At 43.4% G+C, this 21832-nt stretch overlaps 2 protein-coding genes across 4 annotated transcripts in view; one reads left to right on the forward strand and one right to left on the reverse strand.

Moving 5' to 3' along the window:
• Positions 1-21516, reverse strand: part of DGLUCY (D-glutamate cyclase) — a 129289-nt gene extending 107773 nt beyond the window's left edge. The window contains exon 1 of the mRNA XM_004476065.3: positions 20898-21516. Coding sequence (XP_004476122.2) covers positions 20898-20912 — 15 coding nt within the window. The 5' untranslated portion in view covers positions 20913-21516. The remainder of the gene's footprint in view (positions 1-20897) is intronic.
• RPS6KA5 (ribosomal protein S6 kinase A5) overlaps positions 21436-21832 on the forward strand; it is a 213215-nt gene continuing 212818 nt past the window's right edge. For 2 of the 3 annotated variants that reach the window (XM_071213725.1, XM_058292425.2), the window contains exon 1: positions 21436-21801. In XM_071213725.1, the coding sequence (XP_071069826.1) occupies positions 21699-21801 (103 nt within the window). In that variant the 5' untranslated portion in view covers positions 21436-21698. The remainder of the gene's footprint in view (positions 21802-21832) is intronic. The other variant, XM_058292426.2, reaches the window with a different exon arrangement.

Below are 21832 nucleotides of genomic sequence, written 5' to 3' on the forward strand. Positions count from 1 at the left end.
TGAATAGATATGGGGGTGCAGGGCCCAGGGCCTTGGCCTAGGAAGCCCCATTCATTCACTTAACAATTGCATTGTCAGCCCTACTGTGTGCCAGGCACTGTTCTAAGTACTGGGGATACAGTGGGACCCTGCATTCTAGAAGGGTAAGATGCACAATAAACAAATACATATATGAACAATACCATTTTAGATGGCGGTCCATGCTATGAAGATGGTAAAGTAGGGTGATGAGATGAAGAGTGATGGGTGGGGTGGTGGTGGAAGTAAGCTCCATAAAATTGGGGATCATGGAAGACATCTCTAAGAAGTGATAGCTGAGCTGTACTCTGACCAGTGTTATAGCAGCAAGCCATGGGAATATCTGGAGGCAGAGAGTCCCAGTCCCCAAAGTGGGAACACATGTGGTATGTTCAAGAGAGAGCGCGCGTCAAGGAGATGAGGTGGTCTGAGGTCGGTGCGTGCTGTGTAATGTGATCCCTCCCTTGCTCTGCTTTTTCCTGAATTCCTGTCTTGGTTATATTTCTCCCAAGAGATAAAACTCAATCCTTCTGGAAGCTGCCAGAAATATAGACCCGATGAGTGCTGAAATAAAGACTTAAATAGAAATACCTACTTTACTGAGGCTTGGGTTCTCAAAGATAGTCACTGTATCTGAATGAGAAGTAGGTGCTATGGGGTTGAGAAATTGCTCCAGGCCACACAGTCAGTACACGCAAAACGGAGATTTGGACCCAAGCGGCCTAACTGGAGAGCCCATGCTATTAACCACCATACCAAACGGCCACATTTTAGGAAGAAAACTGTTTCTGTGCCTTAAAAATAATACATGTTAAATATTAGAGCTAGATTGTTCAACTCTATCTCTATATCAGAAACAGTAGTGGTTCTGGTTTCAGGATGTATTTTCACTCTTAAATATTAATGAGGACTCCAAAGAGCTTTTGCTCATATGCATAGTATCTATTCACACTTACTGGATTAGAAACTAAAACTAAGACATTAAAATATTTATGTATTCATTTATTTAATAAACATCGTAAATGCATTATATTTATAAGAAAAATAAGGCTTTTTCTAAAACAAAAAGGGTAGTGAGAAAATTGACATTGTACATTTTTATTATTTTTTTAATGTCTGGCTTAATAGAGAGACTGTTGGATTCTCATGCCTACTTCTGCAGTCAATTTTACAATATATTGTTTTGGGTGACGTATATGAAGAAAATCTGTCTTCACACAGATATGTAGCTGGAAAGGGAGTATTTTAATAGCCTTTTTCAGATAACTGTGTAGTCTTCTTTGGCATTACACCTAACTCAACAAGTTATAGTTTCCTGAAGGTCAGCTGCAATGTGGACTCAGAAACTAACTCAATGAACTTTTTCTACTCAGTTCAGTTGTGAAAGAAAGAGAGGAAACTGTAAGTAATGCCGTGTATTATTATGAAAAGAATTTTGGCTTTTTGAACCCCTTGTGGACTCCTAAATCACAACCTAAGAACCACTGAAACACAGGAGCAAATCTACACTTATATTTGATTTTTGTCATGATATACTATGAATGTCCTACATGATTTGCAATATTCTGATTTTCTTGAATAAGAATACTAGAGTGCACCATCTTTGACAGCTCTCCTACCAATTTTTAGAAACTGGAGGTTGTAATTCTAAGTATTATGATTTTTTGCTACTGATACAGTTCAGACATTTAGAGAACTACAAGGCTCTGCTTTCCCTTAAAACTTCCTTCTTCCACCCACAAATCCATGGGAATTAGTTTGCATAGAAAAACTGTTTAGCATTTAGTAAAATAACATCACAAATATATATTGGAACTACAAGATGAAACCCTCAACATTGATCCATAAGCATCAAACAGATGACATACATCAAGATGATTTGGGAAATGCGGTCTATCGTTTGCCATGCAGGTAACATCTCAAGGGACTTTCTATTTTTCACACACATGGCATCTAATTTCTTAAAGGTAGATTGTCACATATTATTAGTAAGGCCACAATATATATTTTTTAAAGATTTATCTTTTATTTATTTCTCTCCACTCTCCCCCCTTTGTTTGCTCTCTGTGTCCATTCGCTGTGTGTTCTTCTGTGACTCCTTCTATCCTTATCAGTGGCACCGGGAATCTGTGTTTCTTTTTGTTGCGTCATCTTGTGTTGTGTCAGCTCTGTGTGTGTGTGTGGCACCATTCTCAGGCAGGCTGCACTTTCTTTCGCGCTGGGTGGCTCTCTGTATGGGGTGCACTCCTTGCGCATGGGGCTCCCCTACGCGGGAGACACCCTGCGTGGCAGGGCACTCCTTGCGCGCATCAGCGCTGTGCATGGGCCAGCTCCACACGGGTCAAGGAGGCCCGGGGTTTGAACCGCGGACCTCCCATGTGGTAGGCGGATGCCTTATTCATTGGGCCAAGTCTGCTTCCCCACAATATGTTTTTTACATGATCAAAAAATGAATCTTAGGAAGAAAAACCATACTACTGTTAGCTCTTTTCTGGAGTTGCCATAAGTGCCATAAATTTCTCAAGACGTCCCCATTCCTCACGAAGGAATTCCAAGGAAACTATTTTCTTGCTCCTTCCACTCTTGCTTACCTACAGTAGGACATTTGGGTCAGGGTGTGGAAATTGACTCTTTTGGATCTTTCTCTCTTTGTTCAACGCATGTGAGGCAGACCACAGTGCTGCATGTGGTGAACGGGTAAATGTGCTCAGAGCAGGCACACAAACACAGTTCAGTCTATTCTGTCCCCGAAACAGATTTAGGATTGGAAGTGAGTCAATACTTCCGAGCTAAAGACACACAAACTATACCTCCAACAAAGTTCACGAAAGGCCTGTGTCTGGAACGATAAAGCCAATATCAGCTATGAACTTCACCAAGGTCCTTGAGTCTGCCCTTAATCGGTTTCCAACACTGAAGGGGAAGAGGGGCGTGATTAATTGGCACCCTCAAATCTCTAAGAGCTGGGTTCCATCTTATGGAACACTGAGGTAATACATAAGGGCTGAGAAGTGTCAAATTACGGGAGTTACCAGTTAAAAATAGGTCATAGGCTCAAAAGAATTGCTGGTATTCCTGGTATTGAAGTCTGAGAGAAATTTCCCCTCATAAAGGGTGTGATGAGGTAGACTTTGTTCTCAACAATGTCCCTGAAGTAATCACAGTAACAAGCTTCACATGGCTGTTTCTTTAAGCTTCCTAAATGCAAGCCCAAGTAAAACAGCAGAAGTAGAACAATTTGGTCAAAACCCTGAGAAGGAACACCATACCGGGGTCTTGTGAGTAAGGAAGAGGGCATGTCTCACCTTTATCTTGGAATTCCTCCCATATAAGAAGGGGCGTTTGCTGACAAGCGTCCTCTACACGCTCTTTCCACTATAATTTCCCCCTTCTCTGCTTTCCCAATCCTACCTGCTGAAATTCCCTAGTCTTCAGAGAGCCTGTGATCCGTGGCCCTCAAGGACAGCTCCAGTCTACGGACACCTATTACTCCCCACTGAGTCATTCGCAAGTTAACGTACTGCTACGGGAGGTGTCTCAAGCATTTTCTTGAACAGTCCCCTTAGGTTAGTTAACACGACACTAGTTTATGCATAACACAGAGCAGGGCCTTATCCATCTTGGTACTTTCTTAGTAAATACTTTTGAATAAATGAATGAATAAGGAACTGTTTTTCTAGACTTCTGTGTATTTCTCAAAATACTGAATATTGCACAATGCACAGAAAAGGCTCTCGTGCACTTGTGGATTGTTTTCTGAAGTCTAAAGCATGTACACAATTCACCAGGACCTGTCTTCTGCACTGGTTGCCCTCTTCTATGATGAGTTTGGGACTGCTTGGTTAAAACGGGGGAAAACATTAAAAATGGTACATGCATTCTCTAAACAACTGTATTAACTTAAAGCATGTCATTTACCAATCTTTTGAAGGAAGACCAAAGACTTTTTTTGAGATTGTGTCTACTGATATTAATTCTTATGTGAATAACATCCAAACTTAATTATAATTTCCAGTTTGGTGTTCTGTAAAAATGATGTAAACATGTAAAGAAAAAGGACAAAGCATCAGAGTGCTGGATTCTTCTATATTTTAACAACCATTTTTCTATTCTTTTCTTGCCTACACCTAATTTGACAGAATTGTTTTCATCAACTTGCCTTTATAGAGAGTCTTTACAAAGCATTAAATTTCTTTTTTTATAGAAAGCACAACTTTCTTTTCCCCTTAACACAATGTTCATCAGTTTATAGAATATGTAAATAAATTAGATACTTTCAAGAATAGATACAACTGCTATAAACATATATGGGACAAAGACAATTGTCTCCTGAGAAGCATAAACTCAATTTCGGGGGGGGGGGGGGAGACTGGCAAATGTACACAGACACTCTAAAGAATAATCTGCTAGCCAGTAGTACTGGCTATGTTGAAAGTACCAGTCAGTTTATTTTTTAGAGGGAATGGCAAACAATTAAAAGAAAATTGATAAGAGAGCTTCTATTATACTTGCTTCTTTCTGCTTTTTCCTTACAGTGCTAAGTTATAAAATGTAATAAGCCATGTGCCAATCATTTGTCTGTTAGCTCTCATCTCCATCCCTGTCCTTCTGTGCTTTTTTTTCAGTAGCATAAGGGGCTAGAAAGCTACATTTCCCAGACTCAGTTGACAGCTGGCTTCCAGATTCTGTCAATGGAAAACACTAACAATAGATTGGAAGTCCTTCCCCGCCCCCTTTCTTTTGAGCTACTTATGTCCTGCTTGGGAAGTGTGGGTCCAGTGGCAGTGGCAGCCTCAGTAGCACGGTACTCCTGAGCTTTGGGTCCAGGGGTGGCAGGAACAGTGGTGGACAGTTTTGGAATCCTAGGTCCTACAGCCTGTGTGGGAGTGGAGGTTCCTGGCTTCCCACAAGGCAGTGTTTCTAATGGCAATATCAGGCCTCAACACCATTTTCCCTTTTGCTCCCAACCTGGGAGGCAATAAATTTCTGTAGTTATCAGCTCTGTGTAACTTCACTTTTCCCTTTTTCCTCTACCCTTCTGATTCTTTCTTTCTTTCTTTTTTAATGTTTATTATGACATTGGTAATGGCCAATCTACTTATTTATTTATTTATTCATTTATTTATTTATCAAACACACCGCCCCTCAAGATGGCTCCCTTGTCTGTTTGCTCGTTGCCTGCTCGTCTTCTCTAGGAGGCACCAGAAACCGAACCTGGGACTTCCCACATAGGAGGTGAGTGTCCAACCACCTGAGCCACATCTGCTCCCTGCTGGCTGCACTGTCTGCTGGCTGCAGTGTCGGCTCATCTTCTTTGAGGCAGGCGCCCAACTGCTTGAGTCACATCCCCTCCTACCCTTCTGATACTTTTATAACGAGTTCTCTAGATTACATTTCCTATGTCTGAAATACCTAGAAATGTCTTCTAATTTCCTAGTTTGGGAAATAAATATAAAAATTCAAAATAAAAGTAATATTCATACAGACTTTTTCCACTTGTAACGCACGTCTCACATGGTATTTCTGTAATCTCCCAACAACCCTATGAAGTAGGTATTTTTTTTTTTTTAAAGATTTGTTTATTTATTTAATTCCCCCCCCTCCCCTGGTTGTCTGTTCTTGGTGTCTATTTGCTGCGTCTTGTTTCTTTGTCCGCTTCTGTTGTCGTCAGCGGCACGGGAAGTGCGGGCGGCGCCATTCCTGGGCAGGCTGCTCTCTCTTTTCACGCTGGGCGGCTTTCCTCACAGGCGCACTCCTTGCGCGTGGGGCTCCCCCACGCGGGGGACACCCTTGCGTGGCACGGCACTCCTTGCGCGCATCAGCACTGCGCATGGCCAGCTCCACACGGGTCAAGGAGGCCCGGGGTTTGAACCGCGGACCTCCCATATGGTAGACGGACGCCCTAACCACTGGGCCAAAGTCCGTTTCTCTGAAGTAGGTATTATCATTAGCTAATTTTTCATATGAAGAAGCGTATAATCAAAGAAGCTAACAATGTCCCCAATGTGATACAGCCAGTAAGTGATACAGTAGGAAGTCAGATTCAAGCTAACTGATTTTAAATCCTGTTATTTGATGTACTTGCCTTCAGTAAATATACTTACCCTTAAACAAACTTCAAATGAATTCTAAAAGGCAGGGTTTCACATTTTTTAAAGGTAGGACAATCTAGGTTCAAATGATTTTCTTTAAATGTTAATACTGACAGTAAAGAGTTAATGTATATATTGAAATGATAAATATATTTTTGTTCTTAAGGTTGAAACAGTTCATAGAACCAATTAGAAAAATATTGAGACTCTTAGTTAAGTGATCAAAGAAACAGGAAGCTCACAAGAGAAAACAAAAGTGACAGACAATATAAAAAAGTTCAGCTAAGTCAATAATCAAAAGCAGGCAAATTATTTTTTTAACTATTTTAGTGTAGAGATATTATTATTTACCTGTGAAAATAAAAATATGTATGAAAATATGTATTAAGATGATTGAGATCCTTAAAAACATTCAGCTCTTTGAATATTCCTCTTCCCTGAATCTATTTTAGTGCAAAAAAATCTGGAACTCGAGAAAAATTTTTTAGAAGGCTCTTTACCAGTGTTTTCTTTTCTTATGATTTATTTCTTTTTATTTATCACCCCCTCCCCTTGCTACTAGTGCTCACATCTGTTTTCTGTGTCCATTTGCTGTGCGCTCTTCTGTGTCTGCTGGTCTTCTCATCTTCTTTTTGGAAGGCACAAGGAACTGATCCTGGGACCTCCAGTGTGGGAGAGAGGCACTCAGTTGTATGAGCCAACCTCAGCTCCCTTGTTTGTTGTGTCTCTCATTGTCTTTTTCCTCTGTGTCTCTTTTTTGTTGTGTCATCTTGTTGCGTCAGTGGTGCAAGCCTGCTTACCTTTACCTGGAGGCCCTGGGAATCAAGAGACCTCCATATGGTAGATGGGAGCCCAGGTGCTTGAGCCACATCCACTTCCCCCACAGTGTTGTTTATAATGACAAACTATTCTAAAAAAACCTAAAAGTTTAACAGTAGGTGATTTGTTACGAAATTTGTGTATATCCAAATTACGGGCTATTAGGAAGTTTGAAATCATGTCTACTAAGAGATTTTAATCACAGGGGAAATGCCTACGCTATTATGCTAAGCCAAAAAAAAAAAAGATATAATATTGTATTTACTATGATTCTTAGGTAAGTTAAAAATAAAAAATCATAGAATAAAAATACTAGAAGAGGGAAGCGGACTTGGCCCAGTGGTTAGGGCGTCTGTCTACCACGTGGGAGGTCCGTGGCTCAAACCCCGGGCCTCCTTGACCTGTGTGGAGCTGGCTCATGCGCAGTGCTGATGCACGCAAGGAGTGCCATCCACGCAGGGGTGTCCCTGTGTAGGGAAGTCCCACGTGCAAGGAGTGCGCCCCATAAAGAGAGCCACCCAGCGCGAAAGAAAGTGCAGCCTACCCAAGAATGGCGCCGCACACACAGAGAGCTGACACACAAGATGACGCAACAAAAAGAGACACAGATTCCCATGCTGCTGACAAAAACAGAAGCAGACAAAGACGACACAGCAAATAGACACAGAGAACAGACAACCGGGGCGGGGGTGGGGAGGAAGGGGAAAAAAGTAAATAAATAAATAAATCTTAAAAAAAAAATACTAGAAGAAAATATTCCAAATTATTAGGAGAGGTTACCTTAGATGATGGAATAAAAGGTGATTTCTGGCCCCCATTTTAAAGAAATTACTTCCCTCTATGCTCCAGTTTTCTTCAGAGTACAAGTATTATTTTGAAGACCAGAAAATAAAACAATAAAAATTGTGGCAAATTTCTACCTATTTGGGGATGCCGCATACTTCAGAGCTCTCAACTATCTTCTAACAGCTGCTACTTTAATCCTAGTTGTTGAGGTCAATCTAGTGTTTCCAAAAAGAAGGATAGCTGACCACTTCATTAAATAAATGGATTGGAGGAAAGAGTTCAAAAGAAGAGACCCACTTGAATAAAACTCCTCATTCTCCTACACTGTAACTTCATGATAAAACGTTAGGTTCCAGGAAGTGGATGTGGCTCAACCAATTTGGCTCCTGTCTACCATATGGGAGGCCCTGGGTTTGTTTCCAAGGCCTCCTTGTAAAGGCAAGCTGGCCCATGCCTGTGAGAGCTGACAGCCTGCACCTGGTGGAGTGCTGACGGCCAGTGCCCATGGAGAGCTAGCGCAGCAAAATGATGCAACAAAGAGAGACAAGCAGACACAGAGGAACGCGCAGCGGGTGGACATGAGAGCAGATGGTGAGCAAGCTGCAAGATTGGGGGGGGGGATAAATAAATACATCATAAAAAAAAAAGGAAAAAAGTTAGGTTCCAAAATGACAAGTTCTGAATTTCAGGATAAAAGCAGATGACCAAGCCCTTTAAAAGCAAATGCGACGGGAAGCGGACTTGGCCCAATGGATAGGGTGTCCGTCTATCACATGGGAGGTCCACGGTTCAAATCCCAGGCCTCCCTGACCTGTGTGATGAGCTGGCCCACGCGCAGTGCTGATGTAAGCAAGGAGTGTCGTGCCACGCAGGGGTGTCTCCCGCGTAGGGGAATCCCACGTGCAAGAAGTGTGCCCCGTAAGGAGAGCTGCCCAGTGCGAAAGAAAGTGCAGCCTGCCCAGGAATGGTGCCGCACACACGGAGAACTGACACAACAAGATGACGCAACAAAAAGAAACACAGATTCCCGGTGCCACTGATAAGGATAGAAGCGGTCACTGAAGAACATACAGCGGATCGACAGAGAGAGCAGACAACTGGGCGGGGGGAAGGGGACAGAAATAAATAAAAAATAAATCTTTGAAAAAAAAAAAGCAAATGCGAGGTGAGGGTTACTAAATTCTGTTTCTGAGGGGCAGGCAATCTTACTGCTCACTAGCATTACCGCTGAAAGTAACTTTTACTGACATTGATTCACATAGCCTTTCAAAAATAATTAAAACAAACTAGCTTAGTTGTTTAAGGCCTGCATCAGGGTCTGTTTTGTGGAATGGGCTTATCGGGAAACTTGTGTTATGAAAGAAAAGTATTTTAGAATGCGATTTGATCTTTCTGACTCAAAAATGTAACCCCAGCACAGCTCCTCTTGAAAGCCAGCGACAAGTTCCCAGCTCCTATAGGTTTGTGCTGGCACTGTGTCCTGGCATGCTGGACCTTGCGTGGGCCCCTTCTCCAAGCTGCCTCATTGTTCCTGGGCTCTGGGCATTTGCAGGCCCCAGATCTGCCTGTCTGTTTGCGGACCCCTGCACTAGGCCACTACTGCCCAAATTTGTGCAAGTTCCTCCTCAATACGGTCCCAAAGAGCTCTCCAACTTTAATCATGCCTGCTCCCCTTGATGCATTTTTTTTCTTTTTTCAACTGGATTACTGGTGTCTCCTGGACATTCTCTGGTTTCTCCCAAAGGGCTCATGGTCCAATAGAACAAGCAGGGCTGTGGAGTCAAGAAGCCTGGGGTTCAAATCCGGGTTCTGCCACTTACCAGTTCTGTGACCTTGGGAAAGTGAAACTCTATGCCTCTATGTTCCCAGCCGTAGGAAGCTGGTTCGCTCCAAGCTCAGCCTCCCAGTGCTTGGCCCCACATCTTCACGCAGGGCCCTTGGCTTCTGTCTGGGCCTCCCTCGGTGACTCCTGGGCCTGCCACCTGTGTTCCTGAGCAAGCGCACTCCTGCTGGCTCACTGTGGTCCAGCTGGCACCACAGGCTCTGCCGGGGCTGCCTGGGCCCCACCGGGGGCTGTCACTGATGCTCTGGGTTGGACCTCACCTGTGACACCAGAGTGGTGGGGTCTTCTGGGATGAATAGAGAAAGAAGCTTGCCTAGCCTGTCTGTAGTTTGCTGTTTGAGGGGACCAGAGCAATGCTACTCATGGCTCCATATTTAAGAAAGTTTCTGGTAAAATCGTCCTTCTCATGTCACCTGCACCTCTCTGAAGTCAGACAGAAGAGCACTGGGGCCTGAGCCAGCAGACGCCCAGCCAGGACACTAACGTGAGAACTGCCCTGTCTCTCTGATGACCATGACTTTCTTATGGGAAAGCTTTGTGCTGAGTGTGGTTGCTTCTTCTCCTGGGATATGTTTGCTCCAGGAGGCTCCTCTGAAAATAGTCTTCTGTTGAGCCCATCCAACCCATCTACTTGGATTTGGTGAGATCCCCCATGATCTAACCCGGGGTCAAGAATAGAAGCAGCGACTCCCTTGCAACTTTCTTAAACATTAAATAACAACTAATAGCCCTAGAGCATTCACACAGGCCTTTGCTTCCCCTGATGCAAGGGGCTGAGTTCCTCCTGAATCTTCTATTCTGGGTCCTGGTGACCTGGTTCTTCTTACCAGGGATGACATCACTGATGCGGGCAGTGTTCACAAATGCAGCCTTCTGGTGACTTTTGGGGTTTTCCCTTTGAAGGGTGCCAGATGTGTCTGCCTACTATGAACAGCCCTGCCCCTGACAGCTGCAAACCTCACCTGCCTGTGGGTCAGGGATGTTGGACCGCATTACTTAAAGGTGTGCTGCTGTGCGGCCTCAGCTGGCTTGCGCTGCGCAGCAGAATTCAACACTCCCAGCCCGCGTCGGTCCAGTCTAGCAGAACAGTATCTGCAGGGTTTCCATTCCCCAGTGGTAACCACTGTGTAAATATAATTCTTAATGGCTGTGTTATCCATCATCGTAAAAACAGGATGTAATTTATTTAACCATTCCCTGTGGCTGAGCACAGGTGTCATTTTCAAATTGTTTGCTCTTATGAAAATGGCTTCAGTGGACATATTTGTATATGAATCTTTGTGCCATTCAATATGAAATACATCTTGTACACATTAATGATGAAACTGCAGGGCAAAGCAGACACTGCCTGTTCAGTAGGTCATTCTCTCTCAACCAAATGAGTTTTAGATGGTCCTGCTCTTCTGAGAGCTGAGTTAATATAGAACTCAGGATGGCCTCCACATCACAGTTCTCTGTTTCCTGCAAGGTCATAAGCCTTCAATAAGAGTCTCTGGGTGCAGACCAGCCCATAAATGAAGTTCCTGAAAACTAAAGAATGTCTGTGTCTTCTGGAAGTGCTCTTCCCACTTTGTCACCTGGACACAGCAGTCAGAATATTCCTAAGGCTTCTGATGACACAGTCTCACCTTCTTTTATAGCTGTCTTGCTACTTTAATAGGTTTAATTAAAGAAAATAAGCTGCAGTCCCTTGCATCAGACAGTATGACATCAAGTCTGAAATGACTGGAAATTTCATCCCGGAGTAACCTTGGAATATTTCTGAGATGTGTTTCCTGCCCCCACCTTGCGCCATCCAAATGCATTCTTAATTTCTCCAAGAGAGGCAATGTTTTATTTCAAATAACAAAACCATCACCTTACAAATTATCTCATTTGATTCTCGGAACAATACTCTGAAGTAGGGCTATTTTTATTACCCCAGTTTTATAGATGCAGAAGCTCAGGTTTTATCCAGGATGTTAAACGGTTTCTGGTCCATCTCCCTGTCCCCGGCGATCTGTGCCAAACAACTACACCGAGGCGAGCGTCTCTAAGCCCATGACGATAGACACAAGGTTTCCTACCTTCTGTCTCCCCACATCTACTCAACAATACTTCCCCTTATCGCCCGAGTATGACAACAGCACAGCAGCTTGGATACCCCTACACAGGCAGGACTTACGAGCTCTTTAAATGTGCCCTCGGCTCTGCCACTCAAGTAGGAGGAAGAGTTCTTTGAGCAAAGTGACCCGAGAAGAGAAGAAGGAAAATGACCTGGGTTAGGATCTGAGAGAGGCAGCGGCTGCGAATGTTAACAAGAGTAGGAGGTGATACACCAGACCCACCTCCGCGTATCTGGGGTTCAACAAAGACCTGCCGCCTTGGCTCCTCTTAACCAGGCTTCAGCCCCTGGCTGGGTGGTCTTGGGACGGCTTTCACTTTGTCCCCTCCACAACCTCATTCCAGGTTCCTGCTTCCACAAGCAGTGTCTAGAGGCAGCAAGCTAATATCCACAGCTAGCCGACAGCCACATCTGAACTTGGATTATCTGCCAACACTTTAGAAAATTACTTAATAATATTACTAAATAATCTGGACATTGATGTTTCTTGAAAACAGGAAGATTAGGCATGCCAGGCCAGTGTTCCTGCAAGGCAACTGGCTGCAGCTGGGGAGTGACTGCCACCTCCCGCTTCCCCCTCTACCCTCCCCAAGCCTCCTCTGCCAGGGGCTCCACTCACATACTTTACCTCATTGACCTGGGGAAATACTTGAGTTGAAACTTTTGAAGTGAAAGAATATTAGTGTGATCCTAAGGTGCCATAAAAACTTAAAAGTGAGCCAATCTATGACATTTGTTGAAAAATGGACCCAAATTTCTCACCCTTCTTCATCAGTGTAACCATGCCATTACAAAATTGCTTCCTAGTGGCAAGGACCTAAGCCTTGGAATCAGAGAGTAGATATGAGTCCAGGATCTGACATTCATTATCTTTGTGATACCAGGGAAGAAAAGGCCACAGACTAAATGGGGGGTTCCCCAAATGGGGTACATATACCTCTTGTATATGGGGTACAATCCAAGGAATGGCAGGTTTGGGGATCCCTGTCTGGAGTACATATGGAGGGAAAGAACGCAGGAAGAGGCTGATTTTCCTAGCTGAATACCAGAAAGGTGCAGGATGTGGCAAGGCCAACTCTGACAGTGGGCAAGAGACCTGAACAGATGGCGTATTAAATAAAGTCTGCATATGGAACAACTGGGTCTTCCCATCCAACCCCCATCCCTGAAACAAGGTCCCTATCACCCAGATGGTGGATGTCAGAATCCACTCTTAATTTTTTAAAAAATTTTTCTCTAGAGAGGAGAAAATCAACATATTCTAGCATTCAGGAGTGCCAGGGATTGGTGTCTTCCAGTAAACAAGGCTTGCCTAGGTACACAGAAGTCCTAATCAGCTTTTGGGGTGTCACTTTTAAGCAAGAATGGACAAGGAGGAATCTCTAGGTACTTTAGGAAAAGTTTCCAAAAGAAAAGAAAAAGACTAACATAAACAAATAGGAAAAACAACCATTACCACCAATGCTGGTGGTAACAGCTATTTTGAGAAAGAGAGGAGAACCCGAATCAAAGCAAACCGAACATAAAAGCTCCAATTTATCGCCTCAGAAAGACTCATGAAGGTATTTCATCAGTAACAGAGGAAAGGCTATAACAAAGGGAAAGCAAGAAAAGCTTTAAGAAGTTAAAAGCATGGGTTAAAATTTACCAACGTATCAATGGAAAGTTTGAAAAATAAAATGGCCATAATCTTCCTGGAAGGAGAACCAAAAGGTAGAGAGACAAAGGTAAGAAAAAGGAAAAAAAGATCTAGAGAATAAATGAGACCCAATATCCAATTAATAATAAATTCAGAAAGGAAAGCAAAGAAAATCAAGGGGAGGGCAGTATCAAAGAACTACTGTAAAAGAATCTTCCAGCACCTTTCAGTCTCTAGGGCTCATTGACTGGCCAATGCAGAGTTTGTAAACAAATCAACAAACCAACAAAAGACCCACACATTCACATAATCATTAAACTTCTCAGCTATCCTGGATTCTACTAGGCAACAGTGTAATGCCTTGAGCAGTCTGTGGGGAAATGATTTCCAACCTAGAATGTCAGACTTAGCCAAACTATCACCCAAGTATGAGTGTAGAATCAAGATCTTTTGAGACAAACAGAACTCAGAAAACCTACCTCTCACACATCTTTCTTAGGAAGGTACTTGAAAACGTGCTGTAGCAAAACGAAAGCATAACCTAAGAAGTAGGAAAACCATGAAGGGAAATCCCCCCATGACAGCTCCGCAGCAAGAGAAGGGTAAGCCTGGAGCGGCGAGCTTAAAAACTCAGCAGAATACTCAGCTGGATGAAGAAGCTGGGGGAGAAATGAGGTATGATAAAGAAAAGTACAACAAGATAAAGGAGAGGCACATAGTCCAAGAAATAAAAACCTTGCACAATAAAAGGAAGGGAAATCCTCATACTTTTTGCCTCATTCGAGAATGAGTTACAGAATCATAGCAAGGTAAATGCTCTTTAACTGGTTTTTATTTTTAAGAAACTTTCTACGGAGGAGTTAATTATGGTTAAGAATAGAATGTAAATGTCCTTATCCTTAATACTGTAAAATTATACAGGGCAGAATTTGGGAGGCAGATGAGGGAGAGAATTTGAAGGAAAAGTAGGGATACTGTTACTCTCATCCTACAATATGAGGAGTCAAGAGACACCCCCCTACTTAGCTGATGGAACAAGAAATAGAGGGGTAATTGTATGGATGTAGAAAAGATAACCTATAGAGAAGCAAAGAATTTACATAATTTTTTATTAAGAGAAGAGGAGAGAGAAGATGGGGGCCTGGTAAAATGAGCTAAATCCTCATTTATCATGCAAGAGGAAAACAATGTACAAAATAAAATAATAAACAGTGATAGAAGCATATCATTTAAAGATATCTATCTATAAAGAGATATCTCTCTATCTCTCTCTCTCTCTCTCTCTCTCTCTATCTATCTATCTATCTATCTATCTATCTATCTATCTATCTATCTATCTATCTATCTATCATTCTGCCTGCCTGCCTGCCTGCCTGCCTGCCTACCTACCTACCTACCTACCTACCAACCTGTCAAGATAATAGAGAAACATCTAAAAGAGTTGTTTCTGAGGAATGATGTTGGGAGAAAGATGTGGTATGACAGAAGTATTTTTCATTATTCCCATCTACTCAGCCTCTGTCCTTGCTGCTTCCAACCCTCCACTCCATCCTTTTTCAACTCTCTCCATCCCATGCTTTCATCTCTAGCTTGCTGGACCCAACTTTCCTGGTTAATTTCAAAAGATTTTTCAAAGTAATACAAACAACTTGTTTAAAATGTGAAATGGCACAAAGGATATAATCTGATTTAAAGCCTCCACATATATCAAATTCCAAGCTGGCATGTTCCAGTCATCACACAAAATGACCCATTTTCTAAGAGAACATCTGGAGCTCCTGGAGATATTCTGAGCTCCAGAGATCCAGGATTAATAAGGTACTGCAACAGCAAGAGGATGGTGTGGTGGTGATGATGATGGTGGTGATGATGATTCAGATTCTGCATGTCCCAACGTCTTGGCACATGGAAAAAATGTTTACTACTTGTACTAGTTTTCTACTGCTGCGTAACAAAGGACCATAAATTTAGCAGCTTAAAACAGCACCTGTTTATTGCCTCACAGTTCCATAGGTCTGAAGTCTGCAGGCTAAACTGGGTTCTGGGCAGCTGGTTTCAAAAACTGAAATCAATGTGTTGGCCAGGCTGGGCTCTTATACCGGGGCTCTGGCAGAGCATCTAGGCCCAAACTCCTTCAGGTTGTTGGCAGAAAATTTAGTTCCCTGAGGTTGTAGAGTAGCGGTTCTCTTTTCTTGCTGTCTCCTAGCAAGGGGTTGCTCTTAGCTTCTAGAAGCCACTCTCAGTTCCTTTCTAGGTGGCCTCCCTCATCTTCAAAGCCAGCATCAGGACATCTTTCTTGTACTGAAGCCTTTTCATGCCTTGCATCTCTCTAACTTTTGCTCCTGCTACCAGCTGGAGAAAGCTCTGTTTTTAAAAGGCTCATATGATTAGACCAGGCCTACCCTATCTTAAAATCAACTAATTAATAAATTCAATTACATCTGCAAAATCCCTTCTGCCATGTAACAACATAAATCACAGGGACAACACCTGGGGGCAAAGGTCATAAGGTCATCTTTTAGTTTCACCACACTATTCAAGAAAAATGGCTTATTTTTCTTTACATGATGTGTTTTGTTATATTTTTTAAAAAACGTAGAAAGTACAAAGAAGTTGGGATTTTTTTTCAAGTCCTCCAAATTTCACTTCCCAGAAACAGCCATCAACATTTGGATTATATCATTGCCAACAGGTTCCGTGCATAGAAACAGAACAGAAAGACCAACAGACAACAGTAGGCTTTTTTACTCAGCAAATTATTTTTAAGTAAAAGTACTAAGTTTAATTTCACAGAAAAAAGTAAAATAGAAGGAATTGCTGGAGTTCAGCTACATGTTTCTATACTACCAGAATTCTTAAGGGAAGTGGATTTGGCCCAAAGGATAGGGCATCCTCCTACCACATGGGAGGTCCAGGGTTCAAACCCAGGGTCTCCTGACCCGTGTGGAGCTGGCCCATGCGCAGTGCTGATGCACGCAAGGAGTGCCCAGCCATGCAGGGATGTCTCCCGCATAGAGGAGCCCCATGCGCAAGGAGTGTGTCCCATAAGGAGAGCCACCCAGCGGGAAAGAAAGTGCAGCCTGCCCAGGAATGGTGCCGCAAACACGGAGAGCTGATGCAGCAAGATGACGCAACAAAAAGAAACACAGATTCCAGGGCCGCTGACAAGAATACAAGCAGACAGAGAGAGCAGACAACTGGGGGGGAGGGGGAAGGGGAGAGAAATAAATTTTTAAAAAAATCTTAAAAAAAAAGAATTCTTAAAATATCCCCTTTAAAGCTAAGAATAGCTGATATAAAAATCATCAAGGCGTTGGAACCATGCTTGCTTAAAAGAGTTGCATTTCATTCATTTCACTTTTTAGAGTGGATTACTTTCCAGCTATTAAAAGTGAGAAAATTTACATGCTTAGAAGTCCTCCTACTGCCCTTTCCCTTGCCTCCCAATTTTTTTTTATTAGGTGTGTAATTATTTTTACATTGTAAGAATTTGTAATGTTTACATTTTGTTTTTTAACCATAAATTCCACAGCTGTTTAGTCTTAATCCTGAATTTAAAAACAATTCAAAACTCACCTTCAACCTTTTTGAATTTTCTGTTTTCCTCTACTTCTTTATTTTGATTTACTGCTAGACTGGCTATATTTCAGTATAAAGAACTTCTTTTTTTCCAAGAATGTAGAAACCCTGCATTCTTTCATGCTGGAAAATGACTGTAAGTAGCCTTCATATACTTAAAGGACAATTTGGCACATATGGAATGAATCACACTGTTAATCCCTTAAACTTTATAGACCTTGATTCATTGTCATCTAGCATTGTGTCACTCTTGATTTTGTCATTGTCTGATTTAATTTTTTTATCACTCTGTACCAATTTTAAGTTGGACACAGTGTGCACTTTCTACCTGCTGATTCAAGGCTTTGCTTCAGTTAAGTTTCTTCTAGTCTATTGTGCCATTTGTTCTGATCTCTTCTTTAGGAAAGCCAGTTGTGCATCTCCATTGTTTATTTTCCATAATGATCAAATATTTATCATTGTTTTTTATTTCTTTGTTCTTTTCCATACTGGTCCTTTGTGTTTTCAAGTATGTTCTTTCTATTTTTGGTTGGTTCTAAAGGGACTTTCCTCTCTTCCTTGAGCTCTGCCATTCGGTTTTTGTTGTTCTTTAATTCCTTCTTTGTACCCCTTAATCTCTTCTTTGAGATTTTAAAGAGAGGTAACTTTGTAATTTCCCCGATGCAATGGAGATTAATTTTTAAAGAATAACATGGGAAGGGGTGGAAGAAGGATGTGGAGGCAATTGGTTTAGGTGTGTTACCCAGAGTTCCTCTTTCCGAATCTTTCATTCCCTTCCACGAGAGAATGTCTGTGAGAGTCTCAGGTTTGGGCACTTAGGATGTTACTGAAGGCCAGGCCTTCTCGGTTCAGGCTCTCTGGGCAGTAATCTGTAGCAGCTGCCTCCCCACCACTTTACCTGCTCATCTCAGACTCTCCTTCGGCTTGGAAGTCAGTGCACAGATAAGAGAAATGAAAGTCTGTCAGCCTGATTTCTACCTCCTCTGTTATTCTTGGTTATTATATGGGTTCTTTGCAGGAACATTCCTGTCCTGTGGACTTCTTAGATCCTGTTATCCAGTCAAAGTTCAGTTATTTGACTACCACTTTCACAGTTTTGCCTTGTCTCCATTATACCCCTAGTATAACCAATATTTTACTTTAAAACAGTTCACAATTTTCACTTATCTTAAAAGGAGGCATATCACTATCATAAATGAAAAACCAGTATTGCTTGTCATAAATAGGATGTAACCATTAAAATAAATGCAAACAGTGATAGTAAATTCTACCTAAATTCAGTTGTCTGGTAGAAGCTGAGTCTGACATCTACATTTTACTTGTTAGAAAGAGCAATTAATTTGAATTAGAGAAAAATTGGCACCAGACCAAGACTTTCTTCTTGATGTAATCAAGAATGAAAGAGAAGTAAAAGGTGAATCACTTTTCCATTGTTACCAGATATAATTAAATGACTGCCTATGTACCACGTAAATCTATCTGATGTTTTTACCAGTAATAAAGTCCCCTCTCTTTGGGAAATACCACTCCAGTTCAAGGATCACTGATTTGGTCAGTGAGGACTGTGACACTGGTATCTAGAAATATGTTTCCAGCTCAAGGCTGGGGGCAGTGTACGTGGGCTCTCAGCATTTTCCCAATTTTAGTACAGATTTTGCAGTATTTGGCAGTCATAGTTCATGGTTTGTGGTTTGAGGTTCTGAGACTTTCCTTGTTTCATTAACAATAGGTCTTTTTCTGTGTTTTTGCTTTGTTTTGCTGTCTCTTATCTCGAAGATTTTAAGGGAGGGGAAACAAAGGGAGTAAGAATGTCTGTACTACCTTTAACTGGATATATAGGTAGATGTGGATCCTTCTAGGTCCCTCCCAGCTATGCACAAGTGGACACAAGTTCATAAAGAAGGGGAGCCCGATCTATCTTCTGATACAGCTGAGTATACCATATCTGCCACACGCAGAGGGTTCCAGGCTTTGATGGTACTCTCTCTGGGAAGCCAGAGGGTAGAGCAAGAAAACTGCTTAAATGTACGGCCCCCGTCACAGGATTTTCTTCCTGTTTGTGAACTATGTGTGTGTGTGCCCCCCAACATCCTTACTTCACAAGAGTGGCCATATGAGGACTTGAGCACTGGATGGGCATCTTCAGCTCAGTGTGAAGTTCACACTTTTCACCACTGCTGGTGTCTAAGCCCTGCCACTGGTCCTCAAATTTACCAGATCCATATCCCACAGTGAAGGTGCTGACAGGGGCAAAAACAGTACCAAGATGCGGATAATGCAGTTTTTGATTTCCTGGAAAGCCACTTTCTTATCCAAGTATCCATCTGAGTGTTTTGATCAAGGCAGTTTAGGGAAGTAAAAAGACTTTGATTTTCGGGAAGCGGACTTGGCCCAATGGATAGGGTGTATGCCTACCACATGGGAGTTCCGCGGTTCAAACCCTGGGCCTCCTGGACCATGTGGAGCTGGAACATGCTCAATGCTGATGCCCGTAAGGAGTGCTGATGTGTGCAAGGAATGCCGTGCCACGCAGGGGTGTTCCCTGCACAGGGGAGCCCAAAGCGCAAGGAGTGCACCCCATAAGGAGAGCCACCCACTGTGAAAGAAAGTGTAGCCTGCCCAAGAATGGTGCTGCACACACAGAGAGTTGACACAGCAAGATGACGCAACAAAAAGAAACACAGATTCCCGTTGCCGCTGATAATGATAGAAGCGGTAATAGTGGAACACACAGCAAACGGACACAGAGAGCAGACAACTGGGGGGAAGGGGAGAGAAATAAATAAAGAAATCTTAAAAAAAAAAATCTTGATTTTGGACTTCTAGTCTTCAAAACTGTGAGACAATAAATTCCTGTTGCTTAAGCCAACCAGTGTGTGGTATTTGTTATAGCAGTGCTGGCAAGCTACCCAACCACCTTTGCCTATACTCTAGACCTAAAACAGTTATCATCTCTGTATGAAATGTCCAAGCTGAGACTTCTATCCTCCTGTGACAATTTGATATTATTTATGAATTGCATAAAGAGATACAGATTATGTTTGTAAACTGGTCTGTTCCTCCGTGCCTGATACCCTTTGACTCTATTAGATTCAGTTGAGATGGCTTTGATTAAATTATGTTAAGATTAGGGCTTTGATTCAACCACTTTATTAGGATTACTCAGTCTGAATCTCCACCACATTTATGGGATATATAAACGACACTCAATCAAGGCGACACACAGAAGAAGATACACAGAAATAGGGAGAGTTATGTTAACATGGCAGAGAAAACAACTTGCTCCTGTCTCCCTGGAGAGAGGTGAGCCATTCGCCTGATAGTTTGCAGTTGAAGAGACCAGAGCCCTGAGTAGCTAAGAAGGCCCTGTAAGAAACGAGTGGTCCAGCATACAGCCAGGATATGAAGAAGCTGGGACCACAGAGCCTCAGGAGGAAAAAGGAAGGCTGAACCTCGCAGACATCACTTCCCATCTTGCCTCGACATGTGGCCACAGACTTCTGAGAGAAAAGTAACCTTGAGTTGGACTCTTCTGGGCCTTGTAACTGTAAGCTTTTACCCCAAATAAATATCCTTTATAAAATCTAACAGATTTCTGGTACTTTGCAACGCATCTCTTTGGCTAATACACTTTCCTCCTTTAAGGTGGTTATCTCAAATGCCTCCTTTTCCTGAAAGCCTTCCCCAGCTCCTCAATTGGGAATAATTGCTGCCATTTTGTGGATTCTCTAAAAATTTGTAACACTGTTCTATTTCAAATTCTGCCTCGTATAATAGTTTCCCATGCAAAGACACAGATCATCTGTTTCTCCCGTTCTATGGAACGCTAAGGAACAGGATTGTAAACTATTTTATTAATTTCTGTATCCTTTTGGCGCCTAGGACGTGCCTGGTACAAAACGGAAATGTCTATCCTTTGCAAAATTCCTTAACGAGAGCTGGGTCTGTAAATGTTTGTAATGTCAACGAACGACCTGTACTTAAGTACAAACTCCATTTAACTTATTCAGCACTTACCAGAGCGAATAACATCTTTTTCCGGCACGCTGTCTTCCAGCTGGTCACACACCAGGGGATCGCAGTCTCGGACCCAGAAGCGTGCCCGTAAACACGTGGGTGAAGAGCGCCTCTCTTCAGGTCCCGCCTCTCTCCACAGTGATTGGCGGACCAAACGTTCCAATCACCTTTCTCCGCCTCTTTCAGCAGCAGCCAATCACAGACCCCGAGCGCCTCCTGACTACTAGACACTGTTTACTAACAGATCGAAGCTGGGGAATAAGGGGCGTGACCGTTCTGGGGAGGTCAGGGAAGGGGAGGTCTTGACTGCGCGTGCGCACCAGGGGAAATGGGCAGGGCAGAAGCTCGGGTCTCACCAATCGGAGAGGTCGCGCTCCTCCCTCTCCTGCCGACCCGCCAAGCAACAACAATTTGAGGAGTGGGGCGGGGCGGCCCCTGAAACGTCAGCGAAGATTGCCCAGTGGGAGGTGGCGTGGACGGATGCGCGCGCCCTAGGCCCAATCAGCGACGGCGCCTCCACTGGCCCCTTTACCCTGCTGGTTGTGGGCGGAGCGGCGCGAAGGAGGAGGCGGTGGAGCAGGGGGCGGTTTGGTTGCGCGGTACTAGCGGTGCCCGCCGGAGGGGGAGGAGGCGGAGGAGCGAGCCTTGCGGCCAGAGCGGGAAAGAGAGTCGTCTCCGCGTCCGAGTTCGGAACCGCTGCACCTCGGCTCCTGGGGCTGCAGCAGGCGCTGTGAGGGGTCGGGCGTCCGCTGTCTCCCGGGTTCCCCTCGTAAACCCCGCGGGGTCAGGCAAAGAGAGAAGATGGAGGAGGCGGGCGGCAGCGGCGGCACCGCCGCGGGGAGCAGCGGGGACGGCGGCGGCGGGGGAGAGCAGCTCCTCACCGTCAAGCACGAGCTGCGGACGGGTGAGCGACCCCGCCCTCTGCCGGCCGGGCC

This window comes from Dasypus novemcinctus, chromosome 3, assembly GCF_030445035.2.
Source record: "Dasypus novemcinctus isolate mDasNov1 chromosome 3, mDasNov1.1.hap2, whole genome shotgun sequence".
Taxonomy (NCBI): Eukaryota; Metazoa; Chordata; class Mammalia; order Cingulata; family Dasypodidae; genus Dasypus; species Dasypus novemcinctus.